The 27032-nt window shown below is 42.6% G+C and overlaps 1 protein-coding gene across 1 annotated transcript; it reads left to right on the forward strand.

Moving 5' to 3' along the window:
- The first annotated feature begins 4694 nt into the window (after nucleotides 1–4694).
- LOC143786129 (uncharacterized) lies at nucleotides 4695–9111 on the forward strand. Its single transcript, XM_077275378.1, has 5 exons — nucleotides 4695–4992; nucleotides 5074–5142; nucleotides 5338–5530; nucleotides 5691–5847; nucleotides 5968–9111. The coding sequence occupies exons 1-5, from the start codon at nucleotides 4921–4923 to the stop codon at nucleotides 7190–7192; spliced, it is 1716 nt and encodes a 571-aa protein (XP_077131493.1). The 5' UTR covers nucleotides 4695–4920; the 3' UTR covers nucleotides 7193–9111.
- Nucleotides 9112–27032: the final 17921 nt, after the last annotated feature.

Below are 27032 nucleotides of genomic sequence, written 5' to 3' on the forward strand. Positions count from 1 at the left end.
TCTCCAGAGGTGGGTCAGATGCCCACAGTTTTTGCCTCCATTTTTGTCTCTCTTACACCACATTCGGCAGAACAAAATTTTGTCTGTGCATATCGCAGGGGCAAAACTCCAGCATGGTCACACCTAGTACTTGAAGGCTCCTCCAGAATTTGCTTGTTAGGAGAACTCAGAACTTCAGGTTGAGTAGAGTCAGATTGGGTGGTAGAGGATGAGAGTATGTCCGAGTTCAATGGAACAGCTATCTCCGGAGCTTCAGACCTACGTTTTCCCTTGGGCTGGCGGGCAGTGAACTATCCATCTCAGGGAATGAGGCAAGGGATTGTTCTTCATCACCATCGGGAACTGTGGGAGTGAGCACTTCAGGGACACTTGACACTTTCTCCCCTCCTTCATAATCTTGTGGCAGGCAGGGACACGACATACTTTGGTGGACTATTCGGGTAGGTGCTCACAGATGGTACCCTTGGATCCAATTTGGCGTTTCAACCGATTTGCCTTCACGCGACCGAGCAGCGCAGACATCTCACTGTAGACAGTCAACATCTTCTCCGTCTCTTCTCGCCATGGCTCTGCCTTGCTCTGGGTGAGGTTCCCCTCTACTCACCGTACCATTTCTCCCAGGGGCATGACCTTTGGAAGGGTGAGCGAATCTTCACCGTTGGCTGTCTCTTGTAGGGCAACTTCTTGACAGATGTCCCATTTTACCACATGTCCAACATTCACTTCTGTGCCTATCTGGTGGGGCTTTGGTTGGGATCGCTGTCCTCCACAAGAGGCATACCCCCTCTGTATACCCCCTCTGTAATCGCACTTCACCCCAGGATATGGAATTAGATTCTGGAGCTTCTGCTAGGGTTGCTCTTATGCTCTGTTTCTTTCCTCTAACTTCTTTTAACTCTTGCTGTGAGTTACACCAAGGTATGGGATCAGGCTTCATGGCCGCAGCAAGGGCTTCCTTTAAGCTCTCGATTTCTGCCCTCATTTTCAACATTCCCTGCCATAATTTGCAGGACCACTCTGGCTCTTCTGTGTTCGAGGTAGATACTTTGCTGCTCCGGACCATCCTGCCAAGGCTGCGGTCCCCTGCTCTTGCTCCTTTTTGCGTGCTTCTGCCCCCACTTCTGAAAAAGTAGTGCGCGGATTAGCTCACAGGTGCTCATGCATAGCTTGCTTACGCAGCGCATCTCTAAAGCCTGCCACCAACTGATCTCTCAGAGTTATATCGGGAGGCCCTATGCCTACGTCACCTCTCTTAACGATTGCATCGTGAATCTCCTGCAGCCGATAACCACTGGCGTGCTGCTTCTCCGGCAGGGTACTGCAGACCACAGTCTGATGACAAGGGCAGCAGTAAACAGTCCTGAAATCTGCCCTGGCTCTTAGGCTGACATGCGGCACTTAGCTGAACAGGGCTCCTGGCTCTCTCCTGTTTACTGCGGTGGGCTCCGGCACTGTCTGACCACGACGTGGCCTGGCAGATATACCCTGGTGAATCGGGGCGCAGATGTTAGTCCTGCACCCGATCTCTCTCTAGGCCACCGGGTCTTTCTGCTGCAGTCCGTTGCAATGCTGTTCGTTCAGGTGCGGAGCGCGCTGCCTGCCCTGCTGCTCGCACACTGATGGCGGGGGCCTCTCTGCAGCTTCACGTGCTTTCTCTCTCAGCTTCTAGACGGATCCCTTTCTAAGCTCGCCCCCTCTTCCTGGGTCATGTCCGGTCCCCTATTCCTTCCCTCCAGGAAACAGGGGATGCAGCCTCAACAGTTCTGGACCTGGCTCAATACAGGTACTTGCAGCCTGTTCTTCCTCTTTACATCTGCACTCTGAATCCCCCCACAACAGAGATGCTGGCTCACTCAACGCCGAGGACCCACATTCTCTCCTCCATCTCCTGCTGCTACTGCCAGAGGTCTGCGCACTGCTCACAGATAACCAGACAATGTGCTTAGGGCAGCCGCGCTCCGGCCCTCTTAAAGGGCCAGCCCAATGTAAGTTGTTCCCAGCCAATGGCTGGGAGACAATTATTCATGTTAGGCACCTTCACTTGATAGGAGATGTCTGAGCAACGTGTTAGTTTAACCTTCCATACTTGTTAGTGCTCTGATGCCCAGTGCTCGTATCCCAGTATACCTGCACTACATGCTAGGTCAGCCGTGCCTAACTAGCAAAAGTCTTATCTTTCAGAACACCTGTCTGTTGTCTGTCTATCAGCCGTGCTTGCCTGCCTGCCTATCAGCGTTGCGCTCCTGCTTGTCTATCAGCTGTATCTGCCTGCCTGTGTATCAGCCATGCCATCCGTTTCCACCTGTCTATCAGCCGTGCTCGACAGCCTGTCTGTACACCAGTCATGCCAGCCAGTATTTGCCAAGTCTTCTATTTTTGGCCACTGCTGCCTCCTGTGAGCTATGGGTGTCATCTGCCATCCACCCAAGGTCAGTCAGGGTGCAGTCCTAAAGAGGGATGGAGTAAAAAGTTTTAAAAAAGTAAACTGGCACTGGAATTCAAGGTCTCTTATTTTCCAAAGACGCAATTTGCACATCTATATATTAATAGTCAAGCACTTAAAAGGTGCTTCATGGAACTTTGTTGAAATGTTGCACAGTGAAAAAGTACTAATCATCAAAATGTTAAGATACAATGTGTTTGTGAGCATAACTGTAAACGTGGCATTTTCCTATAGTAGAAACACTTTCTAAAATCTCCATACAGAGCTGCATTGCATCATGCTGCCTTGCTGAATTTCATCTTTCTTATCAAGGCTAATTAAATCCAAGAAAGTTTAAGTCTCTCTTTGTTCTATTGATTCCACAGGATAGAACAAAGGAGTTGCATATATTATCAAAGTCAATTCTTAAGCAACCAGCCACAATCTAAGTTACAGTAGTTAATCCCTTATTGATTTCTTTTTTTGTTGTGTCTTCTCTTATAAGATGCAATGTCCCCTTGTATATTCTCACAAGTTAAAACATTATTTTAGATTATAATATTAATAGTCTCATTAGTGGCTCAAATGCATTTACTGGGTTATATAATAGAAAGTCATTATCGCCCTTTCTAAGAATATTATGGGTGTTTGTCAAAATGGATGTTCTAAGATGTGCAATTTAAATGCTCATAATATCATTACAAGGCTCGAGGCAAAATGCATAGATAAATTGCACAATAGCAACTGTGGTGGATCAGCTCACAAGGTTGCTGACAGAGGTAGACATAGGAACCTTACTCACTTGAATCTTATGCTGGTTTATTAAAAAGGTACGTTATAAACCAGTGCAAAGTTCATCAGAATAATTACGGCCTTTCTGTCACAACTGTAAAACAAAAGATAAGGAATGCCACAGTCCATCTGTTTTGTGGGTATCCGCCCACTCAGGAACAACAACAGAGTTCAGCTAAGTTTTAGCATAAACAATGCTGGGGAGCTCTCCTCCAAGTACATCCCAACCTGAAAGACTCAGAAAGCTGGCTATTTACCACCTAAACCACACCTGTGGTGAAGATATGGTGAACAGCCTCCCACTCACTCTTCAGCTCTTCACAAGAGAATGCGAAGAGCGTGCAAAGCAGTCATCAAAGCAAAAGGTGGCTACTTTGAAGAACCTACAATATAAGACATATTTTCAGTTGTTTCACACTTTTTTGTTAAATATATAATTCCACATGTGTTAATTCATAGTTTTGATGCCTTCACAATGAATTTACAATTTTCATAGTCATGAAAGCACAGAAAAATCTTTCATTGAGAAGGTGTGTCCAAACTTTTGGTCTGTACTGTAGCTAGATGCTGGAAGATCAATGTTACACAAGACAGGATCCTATCTAGCTAACTGACAAGTTCACTTTCAGCAGCAGCACTAGCAGGAGTGGTGTTTCTGAACTATGACATGGAGAAAATGGTGACAGCAAAACAAAATGTTCGCTTTTTATATAAGCAGGGTCACGTGACTTCAGCAGCCAATCAGAGGAGACCTTGTGTCATAACATTGTGAATGATTTCTGCACCCTGATTGGCTGTACACACATTAAGTTATTAAAGAAAACATTTTTAAAAAATTACACTCCGCAGCTCCTCTGGCCTAGACATGGACCCTCCCCTTATAAAATAGAAGAACCAATTGTGGCTGATGCTGCAGGGTGTCAGTTGTAATATACAGTGGATATCCACTACTTTTTAGCCCATAGAAGGGATTTATTCACTTAATCTCACTGGTCCACATGACAAAAAACCAGTAAGGGCGATTCTAGCACCATTTCACCTCCTGAATTCAAATATGTTTTACCTTTAAGATTCTTTATTGGTTTGCCATCAGATGACTTAACTTAGGCTGCTTTCACACTTGCGTTTTTGAACGCTGCGTTTTTTACCAAAAAAACGCATGCGTTTTTTTCCCCTATATTTAACATTGAAAACGCATGCGTTTTTTGGTGTACGCGTTTGCATGCGTTTGTGAACGCATGCGTTTTTTAACTGCATGCGTTCATTTTATAAAATGCAACTTGTAGTATTTTGAGGGGCGTTTTTTTTTCCTAAAAAAACGCATGCGTTTACATGCGTTTTTTTTGGACAAAAAAATGCATTGGAGTCAATGGAGACGCATGCGTTTTTTTTGACATGCGTTTGCATGCGTTTGCATGCGTTTTTTTGACGCATGCGTTTTTTTTGGCACCACTGAATTAACTGTAGATAAAGATGTCTAGACACTGATAAGACTCTCCCATAGCAGCAAGGTTATAAAGGGAAGGTGGGGGGAAGTTTCTGGTCACTTCTCATCAGACTCCAAAGAAGACAGCACCCTGCCCGGACGCATTCTTGGACAAGACACAGAGCAATGTGAGTATATCCTAGCCAATGCATTCATTTTCAATTTTTTGGATCTACATCTCCTAATTTCTTCTATTTTTTTTCTTTCAACACGCATCAGAATGTCTTCTCCGGTTTCCTCGTCTGATGAGGAGTTCCAGCCACGTCAATCAGAAGTGGATCACGTGAGCGAGGTATGTTTTTTGTACGTCAGCTTGGTAAGTATTGACTGTCACATCGACACATGAGGCAATTTTTTTTTTTTAATTTTATAGAGCACTTCAACAGAGGGACAGAGAGGTACTGAGCAGCGGAGTCAAGGTCCAGGTGGAAGACGGCAGCGGGTATGTATACCAGGCAGACTGTCCTTATTGTAATATTCTTTTAACTTCCTTTCTGTACCCTTGTTTTTCTATACATATTTCTTATATCATCCTTTTCTGAAAGTTGTCTTTCATATTCCTGCCCTTTCTCATCTTCGTGTCTTATTTTTTACAAATGTGGTTGAGCAAACTTAAATGATTTTGTTTTAATTTTAGGTTTCACAACGGGACGACGACCGGATTGATAATGACCTGCTGATCAGTCTGGTCCAGGAGCGAGTCCCGTTGTGGGACAGCCGGGATAAACAGCACGCCGTCAATAGTGTTCTCCGTCGTTTGTGGAGTGAGGTGGCCCAAGCGTTGTGGGATGGCTGGGAGAATTCCACGCCACGGGTCCGTAATGCATTTGGTAAGTATTGCACGGTAGTGTGAAGCAACAGACCTTGGCCATGCTCTCTTGACTGTGTGTGATGAAAGAAACTTTTCGTAGTTTCTGTCATCACACACAGTCACAAGAGCACGGCCAAAAGTTCTTATTCTGACCATTATATTTTATTGTTATTTCACAGTGGAAAAAGTAAGGACACGTTGGCGTTCCATGAAGGACCGCTTCAACTGTGACCTACGTGCAGAGAAGAGTGCAGCTAGTGGTTCCGGAGCAAGGCACCGGCTCTACAAATACCACCGTGTGTTGGCCTTCCTGAGACCGGTCCTTCTCATGAGAACGTAAGTATTTCTCACATGCCTCCGGTTGTATTGCATTGACATAATCTGTCACTTTTAATTCCACAGGATGTACCGTCTTGTTGTAGTTTGGTATTAATTTTCTGTTTTGTTTTTTCACAGCACACACTGCACGACTGTCGCCACAGGTGCTGGAGCGGTCCTTCAGCCGGAAGCCACGGACCCGTCCCAGCCATCCAGCAGCGCAGCACCAGGTGGGTCTTCCACACTCACTGGAGACCAGGGGGCTGGCCCATCAGGTCTTCCCCTTTCGCAGTCCTCTTTCGCTGCACCCATTTTGGCGGGCTCATCCCGGCAGCGACAGAGGGCTTCGGATAGGTCCCTCATGCCCGAGTTTTTACACTTGAGCTCGGTTTTACATGATGCTATCAAGGCTTTAGGTGACAGAATGGATGCGAACCATAATCTCTTAAATTGCCGCATCCAGGATGTCGCCAAAAGCGTTGATCAATTGAAAGCCGACCTCAATAAGCCAGCTCAGCATTTTTTCAATCAAATCCTAGAGGGCATGTCGGAACACCTTAGCCCTGATCTCCAGCTGAGTGTGATGCAGGCCTGCAATGTTGCTTTTGTGCAGGCTATGCAGCAGAGTCAGAGTCGTAATGTGGCGGCCTATCCAACTGTGCCGTCACTGTCACAAGTAAACACTATTCCTACCTCTGCTGCATACCACTGCACGGCCACCTCTATTCCCTCTACAGGTGTACTCCACTACAGCGCCAACACGATGACGAGTGCTGTTGGACATCCCACCGCCACCACCGTGACGACCGCTGCTCCGGCTTGGACCTCCTCCGCTGACACCACGAGGACGCAGGACCCTGGCATGGCTTATCGGGCCGGCACCCTCCCGATGCAGCAGGACCCATCCATGCAATATCGGACCGGCCCACCCCAGATGCAGCAGGACCGAGGCCTGGCATACCGGACCGGACCCACCCCGATGCAGCAGGACCGAGGCGTTGCATACCGGACCGGACCCACCCCGATGCAGCAGGACCGAGGCGTTGCATACCGGACCGGACCCACCCCGATGCAGCAGGACCGAGGCGTTGCTTTCCTGGCAGGACACCCCCCGATGCAGCAGGACCCATCCATGGCGTATCGCACCGGGCCCCCCATGATGCAGCACGACCAAGCCATACCTTTCCAGGCAGGACCCACCCTGATGCAGCAGGACACATCCATGGCTTTATGTTCCCCCCCACCAGCAATGCAGCAGGACACTGTTATGGGATTTGTTTCCCCCCCCCCCCAACGAGGCACCAGGATCCTGGAAGGGTTTTTGTTTCCCCACCCCCAACGAGGCACCAGGACCCAGGCGTGAGTTTATCTTTCCCCCCATTGGACTCAGACATTGCCGAGCGCTCCACAATGGAGACTGACTGTGTGGAGCCGGGTCCTGACGTGTCTCCCGCCCACACTGTACAACATAGCCCAAGAAGACTTCCCCCAACCCGGAAAACCCAACGTAAAACTGGCAAAACGCATAAAAAACAAAAAAACTTTGATTATTCCTCCCCCATCACCTACCGATGTGTCTCAACATTCCAGTGTGTCTCAAGCCCCTCATGTTTTAAGCCCCATCCCCGAACTTCCAGACCCTTCAAGTTTTGTTGCCCATTCTCCTGCCACCTCTGCCTCCTCCATGGTGAGCCAGGCTTCAGTTCTGAATACCCCCCAGTTACGTTACTCAACCCCAAGCCGGCGTGGTTCAACCCGGCGCGGTACCAAAAAATAAATTTGTTTTTTTTTTCCTCAATAAAAAAAAAGTTTATTTGAAAAAATTATGTTTGGTTTATTGTGTCTATCACCTCTCTCAATACACACCAATAAACTTCATCACACACTTATTCTTTTGGCCTACACATATCTCCAGTAGTATAAAATACAAGACAACATCTATATGTGTTTCTTTAGTATACAGATATGAGTTGGCCAAAAAAATAGTATTTATTTCCATACTCTTTTATTTTTGTACCTAGTGTAGTGTCACTGTACAAAGAGAAAATGGTGGAAATCAAGTTCAGAAATTAACTGAAACGGTCATATGTCAAAATATATACCTGACCGATTAAGTTGATTACTGCCTTGTATATTCACCATATTCTATATAGCTCATTATGTGACAATGGTTGTCAAACAGATGGGACAAGTGTTCTCACACTCTACATATCTATGCTCACCAGGCCAGGTGTAAGAAATTGTGAATTCATGATCATGTATATGTTTATCATGAATTTATTATTGCTTACACTTGACTTGATGGATATAGAGACCGTGACAGTCTTGACGCAATGACGTCAACAATATTAGAATTAATAAATAAAAATAATTAAAAATTTTGTACCATTATTATAAGTATGGGGCCCGTGGTTTATATCATTCTTTGAAAACCAAAATAGGGAGTGCAACATAGGTAAATTACGATGAAAAATTTAAAATTTATTACCTCAACAACTATCACCCACTCCTGGTTTTGGATTACAAAATATGATATACATATCTACTGCCCATCTTTGGTCAACCTTTGTTTAGACAGGAAAAAGATATTAGACATGGTGAACACAAAAAAGTTTATTAATTAGAAAAATGTTTATCAGTGTTTAATAATTGGTAAACATAAACATACAACAGGACATTTAAACAACATTGTCCTGCCATGACACACGTCCAATATCGGACACAAAATAGGCCGCAAATTGGTCCCGCATAAGACCAACGGCTGCAGTTGACCGCATCGGGTGATGCTGAAAATCAGGCAATGGGTGTGCAACAGGTTCATCAAGTTCAATGTGGGGTCGCTCCTTAGCCATTATATAATTGTGTAGCACCACACAGGCTTTGACCACCTCGTCCACTGTTTCCACTTTTAGATTGATGGCTGTTGCAAGAATGCGCCATTTAGCAACAAGAATGCCAAAGCTGCACTCTACGGTTCTTCTGGCCCTGGTCAGTCTGTAGTTGAATATTCTTCTAGTGTGGTCCAAGTCCCTACTAGAATAGGGCTTCAGGAGATTTTCACACATTTGGAAGGCCTCATCCCCAACCATAACAAATGGCAGCGGTGGGCCTTGAGTGTTGGGGAGAGGCTGTGGAGGGGGAAAATTAAAATTGTTGCCATACAACCGACGGCCCATATCCGAGCTCTTGAAGGTTTGGGAATCATTGCCACGGCCAAAAGCTCCAATATCCACGGCGATGAAGCGACACTCCGCATCCGCTATTGCCATAAGCACTACCGAAAAATATTTTTTATAATTATAAAACTCAGATTCGGTTCTGGCCGGTTTGACAATGCGGATGTGCTTTCCATCCACCGCCCCTAAACAGTTTGGGAAATCACACACGTTCAAAAATGTAGTTGAAATTTCCCGCCACATGTCCACGGTGGGTACGGGTATAAACTCCTCACGGAGTGCATTCCATAACGCACGACAGGTGTCCACAACAATTCCGGAGAGGGTTGAGATTCCAAGGCGATATTGGAAGTGCAGGGAAGATAAACTCTCTCCTGTGGCAAGAAATCTAGAAGAAAAAGAAACAAAAACAAAAAAAATTAAAAATCGGTTCTAATGGTGTGTTTTAAAAAAAAATAAATAATAAAAAAAAAAAAACATAGAAAACATGTCATAACAACAAAGTTGACGGTCATTGGTTTAGTTTAGGAACGTACCGTAATGTCACTAACAGACGTTCCTCAGGTGGAATCGCTCTACGGAGCCGTGTGTCCTGTCGCCTTATGGATCCTTCAACACGAGCCAGTAAATCCCGGAAAGAATCTTGAGACATTCTGGTATAATCCTGGAATTTCTCCGGGTTGGCATTCAGCTCCGCATAGAGCGTGTGATATGCTCCACGGCTCTCACGCACTTCAATGATGGGGTGCCTCCAAAAACGCCGACGCTGTCTCCTTCTCCATCTTTGGCGGTTTCGGTCTTGCTCCCAAGCAAAAACACAGGCAATGAAAATCTTGAAGCTGAACTCCAGTTTGAAATAAAAGTTATCCATAGAAAGATCCATCGTGACACCGGAAACAGTAGCAAGCTCTGAAAATTTCTGTTCCCCTAGGGTCAATATATTGAGAGACAATCATATACGCCCTCTCTATTCCCATTGGTTGTGTCTGGGGTTTTTTTTTTTTTTTTTTTGGAAAAATGTTAAAAAAACGCAAACGCATGCAAAAACGCATGTAAACGCGTGTAAACGCTGCGTTTTTTGGACACACGCGTTTAACGCATGCGTCAAAAAAACGCAGCGTTTACATGCGTTTACATGCGTTTTTGCACCATGCGTTTTTTTAAAAAAACGCATGCGTTCAAAAACGCAAGTGTGAAACCAGCCTAAATTTACTGTTCTAATCAGTATGGAATCAGAGAAATAAGGTCTTCTGTTATGTTACGAGACAAAATAACAAGATTATGTAGGTTCATTCATATTCAGACATGTTTAGATATTGCATCTTTTGTAAGTAGAGAGCCAGTAGTGAAATGGTAGTGAGTCTGTTCTTCTGTTGATCTAAAATGTTTTGCTTGATTCTCATGTTTTATTAGCTTTATTTGTTGTTATAATGTTTCAATAATGTAAAGATAGTGTTTAAATCATATAAACAATTTCTGTTGTGTGTGGTTAACTGACGTTCAAAAGTCAGAGACAAAGTTTTACATCACTTATAAAAAAGTGTTAGGAGCTTTATTTCGGGTTTAAAAAAGTAATCTCAACATTTACTGCTAACCACATATATGCTATTTATCTTTTGCTAGGCTTCTTATTAGTTGGAAAATAGTTTTCATCATATGCAAATTGCAATGCTCACTGTTTGGAAGGAATCGAAGGACCATTTAACAGATTGCTCTTTCTACCTAAGGAACATTAAAGGAAACTCATCTAAAACAAAGTATACAGTTAATTACCCCAAATTTCCATCTGAAATGAGGCTTCTCTTACATAGCAAAGGGTTTCCTGTACAGATGAGTGAATAGACTCGTTACTCGAGATCTCCGGAGCACGCTTGGGTGTCCTCCGAGTATTTATAAGTGCTCGGAGATTTAGTTTTCCTTTCAGCAGCTGAATGATTTACATCTGTTAGCCAGCTTGATTACATGTGGGGATTCCCTAGCAACCAGGCAACCCCCACATGTACTTATGCTGGCTAGTAGCTGTAAATCATTCAGGCAACAAAAACTAAATCTCCGAGCACTTACAAATACTCGGAGGACACCCGAGCGTGCTTGGGAAATCTCAAGTAACGAGTATATTCGCTCATCACTAGTTTCCTGTGCTCAAGTGCCCTGATTTTATGATCATAAGTGACAGCTCTGACTCTGACCTTATTCTGACTAAAGAGGAAGCATACAACAATGTGAGATGTCATCCTTGTTTCGAAGCATGTTGTTCTTCAGAACCACACTTGTTATATCAAGAAGGTCTGAACAACCTTATGCTTAATTTACACTTGTCTAAACAACAATTGTAGCCTCTAAGCTCCAGGCTCAAAGATGAAATCTACTCAGTGAAGACATGAGAATATGCAAGTATCGTAGCTGAGAGAGTAATTTCAAAAACTAATTCTCTGACGATAAAGGCATAGTTTTTGTAATAATGTTGGTTCTTTTATAGAGGCCCTTGGACAACAGCATCGGGCAGATGAGTGGCTATTATTCATATACTTATCAAAAGTTAGTTTGAAGGTTGCTTTTTACATAATGGTAATTACCTTCTGTCAATACATGTTGTACATGCTGCTGATACGAAAGAGACATACGAAAATATGAAACTGCTATTAGAAAGAATCCAGCATCAAAAATATAACTGGAATATCTGTATAAATTTGAAGGTGATTGCTTTATTTGGTTGGATTGCAACTTGGGCACAGTAAATTCTGCCGTTTCTTATGTGAATGGTTGAGCAGGGATAGAACGTTTCACTATATTAGAAAACAATGGCCTAAACTTTTGTTCCTGGGCAAAAAAAATGTGTCAAATGTAACCTTAGTAAATCCTGAAAAAGTATATTTACCTCCACTGCATATTCAACTAGGATTGAAGCAATTCATAAAAGCACTTGATACAAATTTGGCTACATTTGTACATTTGAAATTAAAATTTCTCAAAGTTAGTTATGCAAAATTGAATGAAGGGGTTTTTATGGGATCACAAATAAGATCATGAATTTCAGGAACCATTGAATCCCCTTACAAGGACAGCTTTCAAAAAAGTCTCATCGTCGTTTCTCAGAAATCCTAAGCTACAGTGATATCATGAGTGATCTTGTGTAATTATACCAACCTCTGGGATGCAACACATCATTTCATTTCTTGGACTCCCTCCTGGACTTCTTCCCAGAAAATCTTGGTGCTGTCAATGACCAGTATAGGGAACATTTTCAGCAGCAGATTTCTACCATTGAACAAAGGTACCAAGACAAGTGAAGTCCCAGTATGCTGGGTGACTATTGATGGACCATTCAGAGAGATATCCCGAAAGCAAAATATTCCCGTAAATCCTCATCAAAAAGTTTCTAGGTAAGCTATATTTCATATAATGTTGACTACAGAAGTATTATTTTTTAACATTTCTATAAAACTTGAAATGTGTGTCACAAAAAAACCCTGCATGATGGGAAAAATCTGAAAGCATATGAATCCTGCACTAAACCTATATTTATATCCAGTTAATTTTGTTTTGTGAAAGAAAAAAAAATATATTTTTCAATCAGCATCTTCAGTGCTGTTAAAATATGGGTTCTGAGAATTAAAGTCCTTTAATGACCATTATAAAAAGATGCATTGGTAGTCTCTAAGGGGTTAAGGTATGATAGGAATATTCTGTGAAATGCTAAAAGTTACACTGATATTAACCCATTATATACCAATGTCCTTTTTTTGGGATGCCTAATCTTTAGCTTCTAGCAACTAAGATTTTATAATTTTTATAATTAGGTCCAATTTGTTGTGTTGTGTTTGTAAAATGAATGTTTTCAAAATAGGAAATCATGTCATTGTCATTTTTAATTGAATATTGGGATGCCTTTTTCTGAAAAATCCGTACTTGAAGAAATTTTGCAAATTATGTTTCTGATTTATTAGGACCCAAATCATTAAAAATCTGTCATTAAAAAAAAATTGCTAATTTGGCAAGTAATGGGTTAATAACTATGGAACAGAAAAAAAAATCAGCATTTAGTGTCAGAACCTAGAACTATTGCTTTGGCAAATGCAGAGATTGCTGTAAAAAATACAAAGAACGAATCCAGGATTTTTTTTTCTTCAGGCTCCATAGATTATGACTGGGAATTCTACAATATACATTACTGTAATGTTAGAACAATAATAGCAGAATATACTTTATGAGCGTATGCAGGGTCACAGTTTCCTCTTGGAATACTCTATCAAATAAGTGAGAAATTGTCTATGCTCCTGCTTGCTGATGGTCTTATGAAATAAATATAGTAAATATGAATTTTGCTATGAACAACATTATACATAATATATCTTATAAAATATTTAAATATGTAGGAATATCAACCAATTTTGCCAATAGTTGGTATATAGTATTCATTGCGTATACAATAATGAGGTTACAGGCTGATTATTGGCTGCAGTACTATAGCCTTTACAGAAGTAGGAGATGAGTAAATTTGTTACTATGGTAGTGATGAATGTTATTGCACATAATGCACTAGCAGCAGTCTGCTATTTTCTATTTTCTGCTACCTGAAAAAATAGCTGACTGGTCTAGGTATCTAGCTCAAGTTACTATAAAATCTTGTGTTTTGGAAATGCATTAACTCCAATTACTTTTAAACATTTTATCAAGATTATATAAACACTAGATGGTGGCCAGATTCTAACGCATCGGGTATTCTAGAATATGCATGTCCACGTAGTATATTGCCCAGTCACGTAGTATTTTGCCCAGTCACGTAGTATAATGCTCCATGCAGTTATGGCCCCATAGATGCTCCATATAATGCCCCATATATTGCTCCATGCAGTTATGGCCCCATAGATGCCCCATATAATGCTCCATGCAGTTATGGCACCATAGATGCCCCATATAATGCTCCATGCAGTTATGGCCCCACAGATGTTAATGCCACTGTCAGTAAACAAAACCCACAACAGAATGTGTTCTGTCCCCACTTAAGGTGATTGAAGGTGTGTAGTATGAGAAGTCCTACCTTCGTGTCCTTGCAGCGGGGCAGACAGGACCAGGTGTTGCTCCTGGGTGGATGGATTAAAACGTGGATGCAGAGAGATGAATCAGCGGTGGTTCATTTGAACCATAACCCAAAGATATGAGCTGGTATGAAGTAGATAGCACAATTAGCCATTCCTGTGGTTGTATTGTGGGTGTTCACCCCTGGAGCCACTACTGAATGTGTGTGTGGTCAAAAGACTTTGCTCTCTGCAGCCCAAAAGAGACGTCTCACACGATGGTTGAAAGTAAAATGGATGCCAGGAAGTGAGCTCATACTCAAGGCTGAAGGACACTCCAACATTCTAGAAAAATGTAAAAGGAGGAGCGAGAGAGTGACACAAAGCCTTTGGTCAGTAGGTGGCAGCAGACAAGCATGAAGGAACAAGCTATTAATACAATACAATAGCAAATTGAAATATGTGAAAAGGACATGAAGGGAACAGCACACTCCCCATCTGAAATTCACTTTGGGGATTTCACTAGTAGAGTCCATAACAAAAACAATCTGTAAAGGAAAAGCATGTGAAATTGCAACATTAAACATAACTCATGTCAATATCAAGAGGAAGAACTACTGTTCATCCAGGAGGGATGATCTTGACAGGCAACAACAGAACAAGTTCGTAGATGGGTCTTGTAAAAGTCTATGCTTTGCCTTTCCTGACGACCTTTAATTCCACCTTCCGCACATTGCCATACTGGCTAGGGAGTATCTTAGTAATTAGTCCCATAGGCCAGTCAGACCTTTCTGTGGGTTGGTCTTTCATGAGCACTGGGTTCTTGGTTGGCTTTGCTTGTGGCATTTGTTTTGAGGAAGCATTCTGTCCCTCTGCAGCAGGATCCAGAGGTTTAGTCTCCAGTTTCTTGGAAGGTTGGTTCGGTCCTCTGATAACGTCCGTTGCGTCCTCAGCTTTCCTTACGGTACTGTGAAAAGACTTGGACGCAGGAGAAGATTTCTCCAGGGGTATTGGCTTTCAAGCAGGCACTTCTTTGTAGACGTGGCTTCCATTGCTGCAGACAGAAGACTTGAAGATAGGGCTGCCCCTTGGCTTTAGGTTCTGTGCAACCTTTGGTTCTGGGAAGAGCTTGAGTTGGCTGACCTCGTCACTGAATGCCCTCTTGTGTGTCATCCTGGGCGAAGCTTCACAGTCTTTATCCATGAGCTTGGTGGAAACGCTGCTGTTTCTGCTGGCAGGTTTCTTGACAAGATCAGGAAGTACTATGGAGATTCCAGCATTGGTGGGTATGGTGCCACTTGTGGAGGAGATGGTGCTGTCCAAGCCCAAAGAAGTATTGGACCTGGTTAAGGAACTTTTTCATAGACGTCCCTTAAAGAATGCTACTGCCTTGAACTTTGGCTTCTTCTCATCCTCATCATTGCTGTCCAGTCAGCCGATGTTGCTTGGCATGATGGTAGAGGATGACTCCATCTGTGACAGCTTCTTGACCTTCAGCTTGTCCTTCAGTTTCCTGAATGGAGTTTTGGGTTTGTCTTTGATGGACAAGTCAAACATACTTGGAGCTCCCAGCTGATTTTCCCACGCTGAAGAGTTCATTTAAGTTCATGCCGCCAGGGGACGCAACTTCAGTGATGGCACCGCTAGTCACCAAATCTCTGCTCCCTGCATTTCATTCATTCCTCAGTTGTTTACAGCCGGGAGTGGCCGCATTAGCAGCGCTCTCGGTTCTAAAATGTAAATGCCCCCAGATATGGATAGCTGTGTTGGACTTGACTGTGCGGCGGACAGGTATGAGATTTTGTTGCTCTTTTAATTTGGAATTTTTTCACAGGAGAACAAGGGCTTCGCTTGGATTGAGAATGCAATAAAGATGTTAAAACCTGTGTGTTTAATTATTTCATTAAAAGACTTTATTCTTAATGTGTGTGTATTTTTAACACTTTCAGACTAGTGGATTAATAATGGGTAGGTGTCTTATTGACACCTCTCCATTATTAACCAGCCTTAATGTCACCTTACAATAGCAAGGTGACATTATCCCCTTATTACCCCATATGCCAATGCTACAGGGTAGTGGGAAAAGAGAGGCTAAGTGCCAAATAGGTGCATCTTACAGATTCTCCTTTTCTGGGGTGGCCGGGGGCAGATGTTTTTAGCCAGGGAGGGGCAATAACCATGGTTCCTCTCTGGGCTATATTGTGCGGGAGCCCACCCCAGTTTTTTACGTGAATTACTCCTTTAACACCTACAGCTCCAACATTTTACATGCACACACTATTAACATTATTAGGGAGGGATATATCAAAATATAACAGATATGCAATGGTTTACTGTATGTAAACCATGTCTCATATCCTGTTGGGTTCGGTAATGATTTAGAAAAAGCCAACAAATGAGTTGCCAGCTTTTCTGCTATCTAGCTATGTATGAAATATAACTATATATACTGTATATGTGTCTCACTGACTATATATATATATATATAAACATATATATTGCTCAAAAAAAAAGGGAACACTCAAATAACACATCCTAGATCTGAATGAATTAAATATTCTCATTGAATACTTTGTTCTGTACAAAGTTGAATGTGCTGACAACAAAATCACACAAAAATCATCAATGGAAATCAAATTTTTTAACCAATGGAGGCTTGGATTTGGAACGATACTCAAAATCATAGTGGAAAATCAAATTACTGGCTGATCCATCTTCAGTGGAAATGCCTCAAAACAAGGAAATGATGCTCAGTAGTATGTGGCCTCCACATGCCTGTATGACCTCCCTACAATGCCTGGGCATGCTCCTAATGAAGCGGCGGATGGTCTCCTGAGGGATCTCCTCCCAGACCTGAACTAATGCATCCGCCAACTCCTGGACAGTCTGTGGTGCAACGTGACGTTGGTGGATGGTGCGAGACATGATGTCCCAGATGTGTTCAAATGGATTCAGGTCTGGGGAATGGTTGGGCCAGTCCATAGCTTCAATGCCTTCATATTGCAGGAACTGCTGACACACTCCAGCCACATGAGGTCTGGCATTGTCCTGCATTAGGAGGAACCCAGGGCCAACCGCACCAGCATATGGTCTCATAAGGGGTCTGAGGATCTCATCTCGGTACCTAATGGCAGTCAGGCTACCTCTGGCGAGCACCTGGAGGGCTGTGCGGCCCTCCAAAGAAATGCCACCCCACACAATTACTGATCCACTGCCAAACCGGTCATGCTGAAGGATGTTTCAGGCAGCAGATCACTCTCCATGGCATCTCCAGACTCTGTCACATCTGTCTCATGTGCTCAGTGTGAACCTGCTTTCATCTGTGAAGAGCACAGGGTGCCAGTGGCGAATTTGCCAATCCTGGTGTTCTGTAGCAAATGCCAAGCGTCCTGCACGGTGTTGGGCTGTGACTAGTGTTGAGCGATACCGTCCGATACTTGAAAGTATCGGTATCGGAAAGTATCGGCCGATACCGGCAAAATATCGGATCCAATCCGATACCGATACCCGATACCAATACAAGTCAATGGGACTCATGTATCGGACGGTATTCCTGATGGTTCCCAGGGTCTGAAGGAGAGGAAACTCTCCTTCAGGCCCTGGGAACCATATAAATGTGTAAAAGAAAGAATTAAAATAAAAAATATCGCTATACTCACCTGTCCGACGCAGCCGGGACTTCAGCGAGGGAACCGGCAGTGTTGTTTGTTTAAAATTCGCGCTATTACTTGGTTACGTGAATTCCCGGCTTGTGATTGGTCAGGTCGGCCATGTTGCCGGGACGCGGACCAATCACAGCAAGCCGTGACGAAATTACGTCACGGCTTGCTGTGATTGGTCCGCGTCCCGGCAATATGGCCGCCCTGACCAATCACAAGCCGTGACGTCACGGGAGGCTGGACACGCGCTCATTTTAAAATGGGCGCGTGTCCAGCCTCCCGTGACGTCACGGCTTGTGATTGGTTGACCGCGGCGCAACCAATCACAAGCCGGGAGGCTGGACGCGCTCATTTTAAAATGGGCGCGTGTCCAGCCTCCCGTGACGTCACGGCTTGTGATTGGTTGTGCCGCGGTCAACCAATCACAAGCCGGGAGGCTGGACGCGCTCATTTTAAAATGGGCGCGTGTCCAGCCTCCCGTGACGTCACGGCTTGTGATTGGTTGCGCCGCGGTCAACCAATCACAAGCCGGGAGGCTGGACGCGCTCATTTTAAAATGGGCGCGTGTCCAGCCTCCCGTGACGTCACGGCTTGTGATTGGTCAGGGCGGCCATATTGCCGGGACGCGGACCAATCACAGCAAGCCGTGACGTAATTTCGTCACGGCTTGCTGTGATTGGTCCGCGTCCCGGCAACGTGGCCGACCTGACCAATCACAAGCCGGGAATTCACGTAACCAAGTAATAGCGCGAATTTTAAACAAACAACGCTGCCGGTTCCCTCGCTGAAGTCCCGGCTGCGTCGGAGAGGTGAGTATAGCGATATTTTTTATTTTAATTCTCTCTTTTACACATTTTAACATTAATGTTGTTGCGATACCCGATACCCGATACCACAAGAGTATCGGAATCCCGGTATCGGAATTCCGATACAGCAAGTATCGGCCGATACCCGATACTTGCAGCATCGGAATGCTCAACACTAGCTGTGACCACAACCCCCATCTGTGGACATCGGGCACTCAGACCATCCTCATGGAGTCGGTTTCTAACCTTTTGTGCAGACACATGCACATTTGTGGCCTGCTGGAGATCATTTTGCAGGGCTCTGGCAGTGCTCCTCCTGTTCCTCCTTTACCAAAGGCTGAGGTAGCGGTCCTGCTGCTGGGTTGTTGCCCTCCTCCTTCCCCCTCCATGTCTCCTAGTGTACTGGCCTGTCTACTGGTAGCGCCTCCAGCCTCTGGACACTACGCTGACAGACACAGCAAACCTTCTTGCCACAGCTGGCATTGATGTGCCATCCTGGAAAAGCTGTGCTACCTGAGGCACTTGTGTGGGTTTTAGAGTCCGTCTCATGCTGCCACAAGTGTGAAAGCACAACCAACATTCAAAAGTGATCAAAACATCAGCCAGAAAGCATTGCTACTGAGATGTGGTATGTGGTCCCCACCTGCAGAACCATTCATTTATAGGCGGGTGTCTTGATAACTGCCAATAATTTCCATCTGTTGTCTTTTCCATTTGCACAAAAGCATGTGAAATTGATTGTCAAACAGTCTTGCTTCCTAAGTGGACAGTTTGATTTCACAGAAGTTTGATTTACTTGGAGTCATATTCTGTTGTTTAAGTGTTCCCTTTAATTTTTTATACATATAGACTATATAGACAAAATCTCGCCACATGGATGTCACACGGATGCTTAGATGCAAGAAAATCGCATCCTTGTGCTGCACATAGATAACATACGGATTACTGTTCAGGGAACATTTCTGCAATTCTCGTCCGTGTAAAACGTACTGATTTTTTTATACGTTGTGTGTGACTCCAGCCTAATAGTAAAAAAGTGCAGAGAGTATGTACAATACAACAAAGATAGACAAAGACTAGTTCAGCCATATATAACTCCATCACATGGGGAAAAGTATTCCAAAGATTGCATTAGTGTGTGCATCAATAAACATACAAAAGGTAACATATGTGTGAATGTGGGTGGAAAGTATTAGTCAAGTGGAACTGATACATGCTGTAATATGCACACAAAACACAAAAAAGCAAAATGCCTCTTACCAAGTGAATGGAGAAGAACTCAGGCTGTGGAAGGCTTGGTGAAGAACCCCAAAGTGCTTTTTGCGTGTTCAATTAGTCACTTTATAAAGGTGATAAGTGGGGATGGCATGAGGGGACTTTGATGTTGCCCTGACACCGGGTCATGTGTGTGTCATGTGTAACAACAGTGAATAGCAACCTCATCGTCGGTGCATGAGCACCGATTCCTGTGCACTCTGCATGATGTACCTCAGTTATCAAGCCGGACCGTGCCATTGATCCTATACCTCTGGGTACATACGCCAACCTTTACCTTTCTTCTCCTTCATTGCCTGGCCAGTGCGCGCACCGCACATGCTCTGCTTCGTGTGGTGGTGGGTGGCGCTCTGTTTGTGGTGACGTGTTGCCATGGTCGCAGGTCCGGTCATCTGACCGGATCATGTGACTTGGTGATGCGCATCTTGAGCGCCGCTCTCCTCAGCGCATCGCAACATGGCGGGTGCGCGTCGCACACGGCTGCAGGTAATTATATCACAACCTTACAGTATTAAAGGGGTTACATATGCTGCTTACTCACCTCCTGACGAAGCCACTGGCATGTGAAACGCGCGTCGAGGTGTTCATTCCACGGGTTCACACACGAGGGTCATCATGACTACAGGTATTATGCGATTGCCATTTTAGTTAGATCCTATTATGGGCTGATTATGTTATGTTAGGCCAATGGGTTCAAGTGCAATATATGTGGTAGTGACTTTCTTAGTAATTTTGTAAGGATGTATATACTATATGCTGTTACCTCACATCCATTATTCTGCCGATACAATCTTACAGATGGTTGTGCCATCTGATGTGTACTCTTTTTTGATTATTTTTGCATATATGTATTTTGTATCATAATAATTTTATTAATAAATATTGTTATATTGGGAATTGCTCCTTCAGTTCTTTTTCTCTGTTTATGTGATTATATGGAGGTTAAAAATCCCCCTTTTCTTTTGTTTTTTTCATTTGGTATATGAGGTGTTCTCTTTAAGTATACAGTATATATCAAGCCGGACCGTGCATGCATGGGAGGGCGAGGAACTCGGGGCTACCGGTCATGCACGGTAGGCATGGGACACCAGACAGGTGACAGAAACATGGCGCCCATACGCACATGACTACTGGTAAATATGACAGATCCTGGCGGTGTAATGCAGCTTGAGGCAAACTGATAATAGTGCGATCTAAAGTGAAAGGTGTACACAAAGTAAGAGAACATCACAATAAGAATAATAATACATAGACAATTCAAGTTGCTTGTTGATATTATTAACACCTATAATTCATCACCAAGATAGATACCAGACAAAGCGATAATTACCAATATCACCAAAAATAGCGCTAAGCAAAAACTGGTTGAAACCGTATAAATTTTATTTATAACAATAAATAGCAAAAATAAAAACATATAAACGACCAATAAAAGATAGGGGAAAATAAAGTGCAGGAACAACCGTCAGGTATGGCTGAAAAAGTGACTAGATGGACATAAAATTATCTCCAAAATATTTGTATATGTAACAACACAGATATATCACTTAATAAATTTGAAGCACCTTGAAAGATCATATATATATATATCGCAATTCCTGCAAAACAACAGCTGGCAGCAATCATGCACCACATAAATATAAAGTGCATATATATAATAACATCAGTCTGTATACAACTACAAATGTCTAAAATCACAAAATATAAGAATAGATAAACATGGGGTGCAAGATCACCGCCAGCCGCGGTGCCGGAGAATGTAATCATACAACCACAATGTGTGAAGAAAGGAGCATAATTACCTAATGGAAGCCACCAGCCAGGGACCCACCACACCCACGCGCGTTTCTCTAAGGAAAGCTTCGTCCAGGGGTGGTGGGTAGCTGAAAGTGAGGCTTATTTGTATTCATCATTGGCCAATGACAGAGAGGTGCACTGACTCTCCGTTTATAAACCCAAAGAAATAGACTGATATATTAGTGACCACAGGGTTTTTCCTGGTTCATGGGGAGGAAATTGGAAGAGGATTTTGGCACAAAAAAAATCGTTGTGGATTTTTAAACTAAATACAACTGCCCCTCATGGCCTGAATGACCATAATAGTGTTGTCCCTTTTCTTCCTATATAATTGAGTACACTTTCGATACTTTTGATCTCTGGTATATTAAATTTGTGTCCACACCATATTTGTGGGGTTATTCCACTCATGGGGGTTCTGTCACCGCCATTTTGCGACTCGACGGTTGTGGTGAGTTACACATATATATGTATATAATATATTTTTATATTTTGCTAGTCCTCTGTTTTGTGGGTAGCTTTTACCTATTTGTCATGTGTTTTTGTTTCTTCCATGTTCATTATTTTTTCCTTTTCCTTTCACAGAGGCTTGTTTGTGTCAATGGCCTTGTTACCCCATAATTGGACTCTGGGATGGCTGTCATATAGTATTACCGCCAAGATGCCGCATAGTGTTATATGTTTTTTTATTTATGTTTTTTTTTTTTTTTTTCATATTTTGTAATTTCGGCACATATTTTGTGTCGTTTCTCTGGTGTTACTTGATACTAACAGCATTTCACTTTTAATATTTCACTTACTTGTGCTTTATAGTACCTTATTTTAGGCACTGGCACATTTATTTTGTCACACATTTATTCATTCAATTATTCTTTCATCTTCCACCATCACATTTCTCTCTTTTGCTATTTTTTGGTTTAGGTTTTCACATTTATTCATGGACTATATTGTCTACATATATATAATATATTATATTTGTATGTGGCATTTTCTGTAAAATAACCTATATTTGTATTTTAGGAGAACGCGGTGATATTGTATGCAGTATGATTGTTTTCCACACATTCCATCATACATGGACATTGGATTTGTTGTACCCTTATGAGTTCGGGAACTCGCAGCTGCTCCGGACTCTTACCGAGGAAGTAAGCCGCTCGTAGCACCATGGTTATTCAGTGAGCTAAACTGGAAGTCATGTAATCGCTCCGGACCTCACTGCAGACGCAAGTGCTTCCTATTACTATAGTTACGTGTTTGCGTCAGCTTTTCATCATCCGGAAGCGATGTAGCTATTCCGGAATCTATCACCCACGTGACTGGAGTTTATCACCATAATTACGGTCGAAACTTTGCTTGCGTCACCCGGAAGTGAATAAAGATGCCCCGGAAGAGGCTTCCAAAGCTACCATGGGAATTTAATATTATGGTGGATAGCTGATTTATCGACTTATAATTTATTACTATGTTCATGTGTGTGTGGCATATGTGGATTTAGTGGTCACTAATATATCAGTCTATTTCTTTGGGTTTATAAACGGAGAGTCAGTGCACTTCTCTGTCATTGGCCAATGACGAATATAAAAAAGCCTCACTTTCAGCTACCCACCATATCTGGACGAAGCTTTTCCTTAGCGAAACGCACGTCGGTTGTGGTGGGTCCCTGGCTGGTAGCTTCCATTAGGTAATTATGCTCCTTTCTTCACACATTGTGGTTGTATGATTACATTCTCCGGCACCACGGCTGGCGGTGATCTTGCACCCCATGTTTATCTATTTTTATATTTTGTGATTTTACACATTTATGGTTGTATACAGACTGATGTTATTATATAAATGCACTGTATATTTATGTGGTGCATGATCGCTGCCAGCTGTTGTTTTGGAGGAATTGCAATATATATATGATCTTCCAATGTGCTTCAAATTTATTAAGTGATATATCTGTGTTGTTACATATACAAATATCTTGGAGATAATTTTATGTCCAACTAGTCACTTTTTCAGCCATACCTGCCGGTTGTTCCTGCATTTTATTTTCCCCTATCTTTTATTGGTCGTGTACATGGTTTTATTTTTGCTATTTATTGTTATAAATAAAATTTATACGGTTTCAACCAGTTTTTGCTTAGCGCTATTTTTGGTGATATTGCTTGTTGATATGTTGAAATTGATCTGGATCAGATAGAATAAGTTCAGATTGACGATGCAAGTAGGGTCATTCATAAGAGTAGGGGAAAACATGAAAACATGAAAGTCTAATCATGGCATCCCAGGTAAAGGAGAGATTCTCTAAAAGTAAAAGTGGAGCACATATAAAATTACAAAACAGAAAACATGAGCGCAATCACTAGCCTTTAATAGAACAGATGGGACCAAATGTAGGACAAACAGGAGAAATAATAAATGATTTATAAAAATGAGGAGAAGCTAAGGGACTCATTTAAACCAGCCAGAGTCATAGTACCCAGTGTGACAATCCACTTGGTTTCACACTGGGCCAAAAGTTTATTTATGTTGCCCCCTCTAATGCCAGCATGGACCACATCAATACCCCTAACCATAAATGACCTTTTACTTTAGATTGCACTATTCTCAGTTTGCCTCAAGCTGCATTACACTGCCAGGATCTGTCATATTTACCAGCAGCCCTGTGAGCATAGGCTCTGTGTTCCTATCACCTGTCTGGCGTTTCCATGCCTAACGTGCATGACAGGGAGCCTCGAGTTCCTCACGCTCCTGTGAATGAGCAGTCCGGCTTGATGGCCGAGGTACATCTTTCAGGGTGCAGAGTATGTGATGCGCGTGCGCCAACAATGAGGCTCCTATTCGCTGCTACAGTTACACATGACACACACGTGACCCGGCATCAGGGCAATATTAAGGTCTTAACATGCCATCCCTACTTATCCCCTTGATAAAACGACTAATTGAACCCGTGAAACGTGTGTTGGGGTTCTTTATCCAGCCTTCTACAGCCTGAGTTCTTCTCCATTCACTTGGTAAGAGGCATTTTGCTTTGTGTGTTTTGTGTGTATATTACAGCATGTACTTTCAATTCCATGTGGCTTATACTTTCCACCCACATTCACACGTATATTACCTCTTGTATGTCTATTGATGCACACTCTTATGCAATCTTTGCAATACTTTTCACCCTTATGATGGACTGATCTCTGGCTGACCTAGTCTTTGTCTGTCTTTGCTGTATTGAACATACTCTTTTGTACTTTTTTTTGCCAATTATGTATTAAAATTTGTTATGATTACTCATTACTCCTTTTTCTCCAGTCTTTTCATTATACTTATACAAATCCTGAAAAGCCCCTAAAAGTATTGTATGGTTGTGGGTGTGGTATTAGTATAGAAGAAAGTTTGAATGTCTACACACCTCAAAGGCTCCAGACATAGCTATACACAAATCAATATGTAGGCACAAAATTCATATAAATTATTATTATTATTTAGAGTATAATTCTGAAATATCATATGCAGTGAAGCATCTCCTGAAAAACACTACTTTGAGACGTTAACACCTTTACTTTGGGCTAGATTTTTTAGTTCCACGATATATTTAACATATAGGCTATTATTTTGGTATCAGTCTGAAAACCACTTAAGTAATGCAATTTTGGATGTAAACCTATAGGAAGCTACATTATATATACTATTTCTACTAGAATCTACTATGCTTTTGCATCATATAATGCATAAAGAAATAGTGTGTCTTTCCTATTATTAAGCTTTTTTATATAGCGCCATCATATTCCACAGCACTTTGCAAACATAGACATCGCTGTCCTCATTGGGGCTCACAATCTAAGTTCCCTATCAGAATGTCTTTGAATTGTGGGAGGAAGCAACTGGAGTACCTGGAGGGCACCCTTGCAAACACAGGGAGAACATACAAACTACTTACAGATGTCCTTGATGGGATTTGAACCCTGGACCCCACCATGGCAAAGCAACAGTGCTCACACTGAGCCTCCATGCTCCCATCATCCAGAGCCCAAAACAGTCACATAGTGACAGATCTCCATGACCATTTTTTAATGAATGAAGATCATTTGTTCAGCTGTGAGCTAATTACAGCTAATCATAGATGAACAGGTTTGTCTTCTCCCTCCCTGGTAGTGATTCCACTGTCTTTATTACATTAAAGCTTTAAATTTAAAAATGGCTCTGATGTTGATCCAGAAAAGTAGGACAAGTGTCAAGTATATGTCATGCGAGTGCAATGCAAGTGTGCAATTTATATTTGTTTCTCTCATAGCAGCATTATGATATCTGCATGTCAAGTGTATGCAATCCATATGCAAAGCATTTTTAACATAATCTTTTACATACTACAATGCTAGATGTAACTTAAAGCTAGCTGGCAAACTAATATGGCACATATATATAAATATATATATATATATATATATATATATATATATATATATACACTCACCGGCCACTTTATTAGGTACACCATGCTAGTAACGGGTTGGACCCCCTTTTGCCTTCAGAACTGCCTCAATTCTTCGTGGCATAGATTCAACAAGGTGCTGGAAGCATTCCTCAGAGATTTTGGTCCATATTGACATGATGGCATCACACAGTTGCCGCAGATTTGTCGGCTGCACATCCCAAAGATGCTCCATACAAGGCAGGATGGATCCATGCTTTCATGTTGTTTACGCCAAATTCTGACCCTACCATCCGAATGTCGCAGCAGAAATCGAGACTCATCAGACCAAGCAACGTTTTTCCAATCTTCTACTGTCCAATTTCGATGAGCTTGTACAAATTGTAGCCTCAGTTTCCTGTTCTTAGCTGAAAGGAGTGGTACCCGGTGTGGTCTTCTGCTGCTGTAGCCCATCTGCCTCAAAGTTCGACGCACTGTGCGTTCAGAGATGCTCTTAGGCCTACCTTGGTTTTAACGGGTGGCGATTTGAGTCACTGTTGCCTTTCTATCAGCTCGAACCAGTCTGCCCATTCTCCTCTGACCTCTGGCATCAACAAGGCATTTCCTCCCACAGAACTGCCGCTCACTGGATTTTTTTTCTTTTTCGGACCATTCTCTGTAAACCCTAGAGATGGTTGTGCGTGAAAATCCCAGTAGATCAGCAGTTTCTGAAATACTCAGACCAGCCCTTCTGGCACCAACAACCATGCCACGTTCAAAGGCACTCAAATCACCTTTCTTCCCCATACTGATGCTCGGTTTGAACTGCAGGAGATTGTCTTGACCATGTCTACATGCCTAAATGCACTGAGTTGCCGCCATGTGATTGGCTGATTAGAAATTAAGTGTTAACAAGAAGTTGGACAGGTGTACCTAATAAAGTGGCCGGTGAGTGTATATATATATATATATATATATATATATATATATATATATATATGTATATATACAGTTAGGTCCATATATATTTGGACAGAGATGACATTTTTCTAATTTTGGTTATAGACATTTCCACAATGAATTTT

This window comes from Ranitomeya variabilis, chromosome 7, assembly GCF_051348905.1.
Source record: "Ranitomeya variabilis isolate aRanVar5 chromosome 7, aRanVar5.hap1, whole genome shotgun sequence".
Lineage (NCBI taxonomy): Eukaryota > Metazoa > Chordata > Amphibia > Anura > Dendrobatidae > Ranitomeya > Ranitomeya variabilis.